At 42.6% G+C, this 8,381-nt stretch overlaps 1 protein-coding gene across 4 annotated transcripts in view; it reads right to left on the bottom strand.

Moving 5' to 3' along the window:
• Positions 1–8,381, bottom strand: part of tnksa (tankyrase, TRF1-interacting ankyrin-related ADP-ribose polymerase a) — an 84,051-nt gene that overhangs the window by 52,464 nt on the left and 23,206 nt on the right. For 2 of the 4 annotated variants that reach the window (XM_051412909.1, XM_051412908.1), the window contains exons 5-6: positions 5,263–5,299; positions 465–540 (exon numbers count right to left, since the gene is read on the bottom strand). In XM_051412909.1, the coding sequence (XP_051268869.1) occupies positions 465–540; positions 5,263–5,299 (113 nt within the window). Of the gene's footprint in view, positions 1–464; positions 541–5,262; positions 5,300–5,508; positions 5,850–8,381 lie in introns of those variants that run through there. The other 2 variants (XM_051412911.1, XM_051412912.1) reach the window with 2 other exon arrangements.

Below are 8,381 nucleotides of genomic sequence, written 5' to 3' on the forward strand. Positions count from 1 at the left end.
CAAGTGAAGGCCTCAGCACAGCTTCTCTCACTCTTCCTTTATCTGAATAAACTATTACATTTATAACATTCCTCAGAAAAACCGTCACCATCATCATGCTATCAAGGACAGTAAAAGAGTTGTCCCCCAGTCTAACAGTGCTTTGTGTGTTGCTCTGCACTGCTATCATTCAGCATGAGTGCTAATTTATTCACAGACAGGTTTGTGTCTCCAGCCATTCATTTTAATGACCGACAGCCAAGAAAGCCTACCGATGTTTTCTGGATAATGCTCAGATTATTTGATACAACCGAGCACCAATAACAGGGTTTGTTTCCCTTTCCTGTTAGAAATAAAAAATAACACCTATAAGCACCAGTTTGATGGTTCCTGTAAAACTAATGACTTTCCTCAGGTGCAAAAAAATGCCAGTGATGAGATTGTTACTGCGTTACTGTTTGTGTGGCTTTCTGCTTTGCTCTTACCTTGCGGCCGTCGCTCGCGTGGCAGTTGACGTTGAGCGGAGTGAGCAAGGCCATTAGCTTTTCCTCGTTTCCGCTCCTGTGAATGCACACACACAAACACACACAGACACACACAGACACACACAGACACACACACACGCGCACACACATTACAGATAGGAAACATCCAACACCATAAAGGATTAGCACTGTTCCTCAGCAGGAGAGTGTGGGGGAGAAAATGAGGGCGAATGAGATAAGAAGCTTGAGACTGAAGGGAAAAGACTGAGAAATTTCATCTGTAGGAACAGGCTGACAAAAAGAAATGTTTGAGGGATGTGTGCGGGTGCGTGTGCGTGTGTGTGTGTGTGTGTGTGCCTGTTGGGAGTGCAACAAGTGCAACCAGCTACAAAAAAAATCTGTTCGAGGATACCATTTAGCCTAGCTACAGAGGAGTTAAGACTTTGTTTATGTTGTTGATCTGTGTTTCCTGGTTCCTAGGCTCGCTGCCCTGGCACTGGGTGGCCACCAGAAAAGTGTTGCCAAGGCAGCGACCCAGTCCAACCATCATCCCTGTGACAGCCGTAAAGGAAGAAGCTGTCAGATGGAAAGAAAAGGATTATTCTTCTATTCTTCTATGTTCCCTCTCCTCTCCCTCTCTCCTTTTACTTTTGTTTTCTGGTTGGGCCTCTCCTTCCTTTTCTTTGTTTCTGTATCTTTCGCATTCACGTCCTCTCTATCCTCTCACTCTCTTCTCGTCCAAATTGCCCACCTTTACCCTCCCTTCCCACCCTCTGTTTCTTCTTCTTCACCTTTACCTCCATAGCTCAGCATCCTTTTTTAGTTCTCTCAATCTTTTTCTTTCATTTGTTAAACTAGCCACTTCCTACTGCCGGTACCCTAGGACAAGAGGCCTTCATTTCAATGCAAACGACATCTTGAGGATTTAACCGGAACGAAGGACATGGAGTTGTATGTGTGTGTGCCCCCTTGTCTGTTTAACGTAGCATCTTAGCACAGCTTAGCATCTAGCCAATTGACAATCGTATGAATCTAAATGAGTCAAAAGAGAGAAAAGGTTTTTACATGTGAACCACAGTGACTGCCAAAAACTAAATAACATCTCCACCTCTTGTATATTCCTCAGTCAGAAAAAGCAGAACAAACCAAAACAATGTATTATTTGCTATAATGGGGCTATTAAGGACAGTAAAAGAGCTTTCCCTGAGTCTGACAGTGTTTTGTGTGTTGCTGTGCACTGCTATTGTTCAGCATGAGCGCTGAAAAGGCATAGCTTAGCATTTTGGTAAACACATTTATTTGCTCTCTTGAAGAGAATATATAGCAGGCAGTGCCAGGCTAGCTGTTTCTACCTGTTTAGTTGTGCAAGATATTTTAATGCACAAATGTTACATGTTATAGCTTTACCAGACAGATGTGACAGTGGTATCGATCTCATCTCATCTCATCTCACTCTTGGATGGAAAGCAAATAAGTGTATTCCCGAAAAATGTCAAAACTATTCCTTGAAGTTGGTCCAATGCACCAGCTCCAGGATCGGTAATATCACTAAGTTCACTTATTCAGAGGCATATATTGTATCTTGGATCAGTGTATCTCAAAAGGTGCAATCAATTGGGCGCCGTTTAGCTCAGTCGGTAGAGCTAGCGGCCCAGGTTCGAATCCGACCTGTGGCCCTTTGCTGCGTGTCATCCCCTTTCTCTCCGTCCCCTTTCCTGTCTATCTTTGGCTGTCACTATACAATAAAGGCAATAAAAGGGCAAAGAAATAACTTAAAAAAAGAAAAAAGGTGCAATCAATAAAAGTTTCTGTTGTGATTGTGAATATTCTAAAGGCCTGATGTCACACAAATGATCTCCAGTGGCCCACAAGGGACAGTGCTCATTCCAATGGCTGGATATTTCTATGCCTGAAGAGAATCTGTGAGAGTGTGACTGGATCTTCACTGCTTCTTCCATCTAGGCTTCCATCTTATCACTCGTGCATATTAACGAGAGTACCAAGAGATAAACAACAGCCTTCAGGGTACTTAACATTTATATTGGTTAAAACTGCTCTAATCAATACTCAAATAACTTCTGTGTAATATGAATGGTGCTGCTGCTAGCATAAACCCACAGAATATTATCTCCTGACTTTGCCATTTCCCTCAGCCCTCAGGAGCATTTTAAGGTATTTCAGCTAATTGTTTTGTCATAACTTTACTGTTCTGGTTCTCAGCAGTGTTGTTTTCTGACGCAGTAAGCAGATGATTTCAGCAACAAAAAAAAGCTCATATGAACCTACTGTGGGATACCCAGTGGTGGAAAGTAACAAAGTACACATAGTGACGTTGTGTACCTAAATACAATTTTGAGGTACTTGCACTTTCCAATATTAGTATCTCTATTTTATTTTACTGTGCTTTTCATTCCACTTACATTTATTTGATAACTTCAGTTATTATTTTTTAACAAGGCGGATGACCCAATGGCAGCACCCTAGCAAAGAAACGACTGGTTCTTTTAAGTAACCCACTGCAGGCTATAGTTGAGAGAATATCATAGATCCAAGACAAAACTGACAGGAGGGTGGGACTGAGAGAAAAAGATGCTATTATAAATCAGTTTTTTACTTCAACACATGTCATTACGTCAATACACAGCCCAGTTAGCCTTGTGATATTTCAGAGTCATGTCTGGGACTTGGGGCCATCTAACGGGTGCAAACCTCAGTCAGATAAAGGATCAATGAGTTCATAAGGCAAGTTAGACATTATGAAGTTCCTGTCCTACGCTTGAGGGAATGCTTATCAGAATGCACAGATTTGGCCTCACGTGATATGAAAGCATGCAAGTTTCCTGACACAACTCCAAATGAGTGAAAATGTCTCCGCTGAATGTGTAAATAAATACGATTTCATATCAGCTTTATGAGGTGATAATGTGCCACTGTTGTGTTTACAGAATGCTGCCAAAGCTGCCGAAAAAAGCAAATGCAAATAATGCAAAAATGTTAAATCTATAGGTTTTGGGTAGAATTTAGCCTCACTAACTGTGTTTAAATTAACTTAAAATATATTTTAATGATCTGAAAAATTAAGTAGTCGAGCCAATATTTACAGCTAACAAATCACAAGAGAGGACCCAGATCAGCAAAGACTTGACTTGATTATTTGTTGTCGGCTGACTGGCAGCCTTCAAGGGACAGATTTGATTGACGGGACAGAAATACGTCTGTAATACATTCGCTGTCATAAACATCAATGATTGTTTTGTTTTTTTTCCAGTCAATGCAATGACTCACTGCATTACTCTCAGACTATGTAGAACCATTTTACCAGTTCTACTTATTATTCTTCTAAACCACTGTGCAAGGATGCTATCTGGGCCACAAATATCAAGGAAAAATATCAAGCAGAAAAACAACAATATCCCATAAGCCATGTGTGGGAGTTATTTGACCAAACACAACACAGAAAAAAGAAAAGAAATTCTTCTGTAAAATGACATTGGTGATGAGCCAGTCAGTGGCTCAGCTGTGATAGAGGCACAGTGAGTTCACAGTTCACAGTTAAACAGCCTGCTGACCCCATAATACACTGGGGTACAGCTATGCTAAGCCAGCTGCTTCCTTGTGTGTGTGTGTGTGTGTGTGTGTGTGTGTGTGTGTGTGTGTGTGTGTGTGTGTGTGTGTGTGTGACTTGGGAGAGAGAAAGAGGGAGGGGGGGGAGAGGAGAGAGAGAGAATAAGAGCAGGAGGAAGGCTGTTGAGGCGTAGAGCGCTCAGCCACCCACACACAATCCCAAACGAGAGCTATGCCATTTCCACATGCAAGAGACAAAAACACACACAACACACACACACACACACACACACACACACACACACACACACACACACACACACACATTGCCCACATGCACTCCCTGCAACCATAACATGCACAAGTGTCCCTGGCCCACATGTACTAAGCTCTCTGGATCTGAAACACCTGTCTAGTGTAGGAGCTGTGTGTGTGTGTGTGTGTGTGTGTGTGTGTGTGTGTGTGTGTGTGTGTGTGTGTGTGTGTGTGTTATGGAGGGAAAGAAAGAACAAGTGATAAACAGGCAGAAAATGATGGAATTCAAACAATAGCAGAAAGAAAATTAACAAAAGAGAGAAGTCAAAGAGGAAGCAAAGAGAGAGGGAGAAGAGAAGAAAGGAAACAAAATAGGAGAAACGAGAGAGGGAATGAAACAAAATAAAAACAAGAAAGGAGAACAAAAAGACAGGAAATGAGAGAAAAGAGAAGAAAGTTAAGAAGAGGAAACACGGAAAAAAGATAAGAGAGGAAAAGACAGGAAATGAGGAACAAGATAGGAGCAGAGAGGGAAGAGAGGAAACAAGAAAACAAGAAAGGAGAGAGGAAGATAAGAAACAAGGACCGGAAACAGAAAATAAAAGTGGTTCAGAGAGGAGAGGAAAGGGAGGTGGCAAAGAAGAGCGAAGAGAAAAGGAGAAAATGATAAAAAAAAAAAATATGGAAAGGAAAAAAGGCTGAAAAAGGAGGAGAGTAGAGGAGAGAAGAAAGGAAACAAGAGGGAAAAGGAAACATGAACGGGAGAGGAGCGAAGAAGAAAGTAAGCATGGGAACAAGACATGAGAGGAGAGACAGAACTGAACAGGTGAACAAGGAAGAGGGGGAAAAAAAACACATGAAAAGATGTCACATGGGGGGGGACATGATAACAGGAGAAAGAAAGAAAGAAAGAAAGAAAGAAAGAAAGAAAGAGGGAAAATGAAAGGAAAACAAAGAGCATGCACAGTCTGGTACTCACCTCGCAGCCTCCAGCAGCTCATCCTTCTTGTATTCACCTAGATGGTTACAGAAGATCATGGTGTCAGACAACTGGCCGCTAACACACACCGACCACACACAGACGCACATGATCAAGCAGAGAGAACAACCCCCCCCCCCCACACACACACACACACACACACACACATACACATACACATACATGTAAAGACCCACAGAGGAAGGATCTATCTACTGGGGGGGAAGACACCATCTCTCTTTCTACCTCTCCTCGGTCCTCCCCCCTCCCTCCTCCTCTTTCTCTCTTTCTCTGCCATTCTCGCTCAGTGCGCACCCCTCTGGCTCCGGTTGCCGTGACGATGCGTTGCCGGGAGCGACCACAGCACGTTCATTGTTTGGGCGACGAGCGGCAGACTGACACGCGCTCTGCCTCTATCCGTCCGTGTGTCCGTCCATCCCTCCCTCCTCTGCCGCGTTTGTCTCCCGTGCCTCGGCCGCCGCTCATATTGCTAACCATCTTCTCTCGCTTTCCATCATCTCTGTCCCCCTCGCTCTCTCTCTCTCTCTGTGTCTCCCTGCTTTCCTCTCTCCCCCTGTGGGCTCAGGAGGCGCAGTTACCATCAAAAAACACAACAGAAATAAACAAACCCCTCCCCCTACCTCCCTCGCCCTGTCTCCAGCTCTCTCCCTCGCTTAGCCCTGCCCCCCTCCCCCCTACCCCCTGCTACTACAGTCACAACACACACACCTTTCCATATGTGTCTTTTCTGCCTGGGAAACAGACAGGGAGTGGGGGAGACTTCTCAGACGTGGAATCTGTAACACTGCTGGATGCACTAACTAATAGCTTTTTTTGCCATTCAAATACAGATCTTCCTTTAGGGGTGCACCATTTGACCATCACATGAACTATTGATGATCAGACAGAACATAGCCAATTGTCAATTTTAAAATAAAATGAGTTATGAATAGTATAAAAATCCACCAGTAACTTCTTAAATGTGTTCTATATTAGCATATATTTTATCAAAACAACCAAGTTTTTAAAAAATTTCCTCTCTCCACTGTATTTTCTGTGTCAGGACCTTCAAGGTTTAGTTTAACATTCTGGGAAACAGCACTTATTCACTCCCATTAAGTTGTCCGACTTACATGAGGCAGATTTTATATATTTATATGAATAAAAAGTCAAAAAGAGTCTTCTATCCAACCCTCCATGCCTCCTAAATGCCCTCGTCTTTCAAACTCCACATCTTCGGTTTGTAACGCTCTTTCTTCAGAAAATGTTTAAGTCTCCTATCTGATATGACCCCGATGAGATCATCAGGCTTGTTTTTGTAAACTTTGGAAAATTTCCCCTCAGAGCCACAGAAGACTTTACAGCTTTTCACAAGCTGAGTAGAACTCCTTGTGACAAGTTAACTGAATTTCATGTGTAAAATCGAGTGTTGAGCGACAGCCAGTGACTTGCTCTGTTACTGTTAAAGAAATGCTCTGATTAGAAAAAACCTAGCAAAGGTTGCATTGTTACTTTATCATTCGGGCTGGAGGTTCTGTGTTGGAAGTTAATGTTAATGGCCTTCTTTCCACAGACCAGGTTTAGCCTTTAAAAGCTTTCCAATGGTGAACCAGCAAGAGGCTTTTATTGTGAAGTAGCTATAGCAGCTAGATAGTGTAACAACGCCTTTTACAGAAAACCACACGACATGGTCTGACCTAGTGAGATCTTTGCAACTTTCACTGAAAAGTGACTATTCACACATAAAAATCAATAGCAAAATTTCTAGTGCATTTATGCAAGTTGGAGAGAAAGAGAGAGGTATAAAATTGGAGTAGAAAAAAAATTCAAAGGAAGATGGGAAGGTAAATGTGATACAGATAAATGGAAAGAGGATGAGGAGGATGGGCTGTGTGTACATGGTGCAGACGGAGGGGTGGGGTAGGGTGAGGAGCGAAGAAGAAAGGTTACAGAGAAGGGAAAAGGGGGAGGAGGGAGGAACAAAGGATTTGTAGATGAAAGAGAGAAGGGATGATTAGGGATCTGGAAACTGACATGCATGGATTTGACACAGTATAATTGGTGTTAGGGAGGCTAAGGCAGAACAGTCAGGGGAAGAAGAAAGGGGGGAGACGGAGAGGGGCAGAGAGATAGAAAAATATGAATACAAAGAGAGACGAGAGGAACGTACAGAGAGAGATGAAGACACTAAATTAGATGATGTAGTTTCAAACCAATTTATGTGCTAAGACAGAACCATTTTCCATTACACACCTGACAGTCACCATCCTTACGTATGTCCGGATTACATTACCATTATCATAATTATTATTATCATCACTATTAAATCACACACGACTACTAATATTATGTTTCTTAAGCTGACTACATCTTTCGGTAGTGAACATTTGCATGAATTTTCCAAAAATTGTTTCTCCCGCTAAAGAAAATTGGGAAAGAGCCGAGAGGAATGCTCGAACCCACGCCTATTTGAAGTCTCACAACTTCATCAAACTTCAGCCTTCACGCAAACTCTAAACCGGTCATCACACTTTGAACTTTACTGGTTTAAACTGAGCTTTTGAGCTTTTTGATATCTGTTACTGTACGGCAAGAGTGGGTGAAGACATCAGCCTCTCTGTGCAGCAGCGATTTTCTAAACACAGTTTTCACCCTTTGAATATGTGTTCATCTAAATGTCCAGCCGTACCTCCTTCCACTTGAAGTCTAAGAATCTAAAGGTAAAGTTGTGACTAATGACAGGAAGGGAGTGACTCGGTCTCCCAATTCAATTAGAGTGGAACTTACACCTGAACGAAAACAGTTTCTATATCATTATGTTCAGCTGAGTCTGCTGCCATGCACAGTGTGCAAATAAAGGCGTGCAAATGAATTGTGGGCAAAGCGACATATACTTTTTGCCCGGCCGCAGTTTGCTTCCAATATTATTCATGCTTTTGAGAGCTAAAGTGATTGTGACTCAGCAGTTTTAATTAGTCTCTCTCTCTTTCTTGCGCGCGCACACACACACACACACACACACACACACACACACACACACACACACACACACACACACACACACACACACACACACACACACACACACACACACACACACACACACACAGAGTAAGGAC

Source organism: Dicentrarchus labrax, unplaced genomic scaffold (assembly GCF_905237075.1).
Source record: "Dicentrarchus labrax unplaced genomic scaffold, dlabrax2021, whole genome shotgun sequence".
NCBI classification, from domain to species: Eukaryota; Metazoa; Chordata; class Actinopteri; family Moronidae; genus Dicentrarchus; species Dicentrarchus labrax.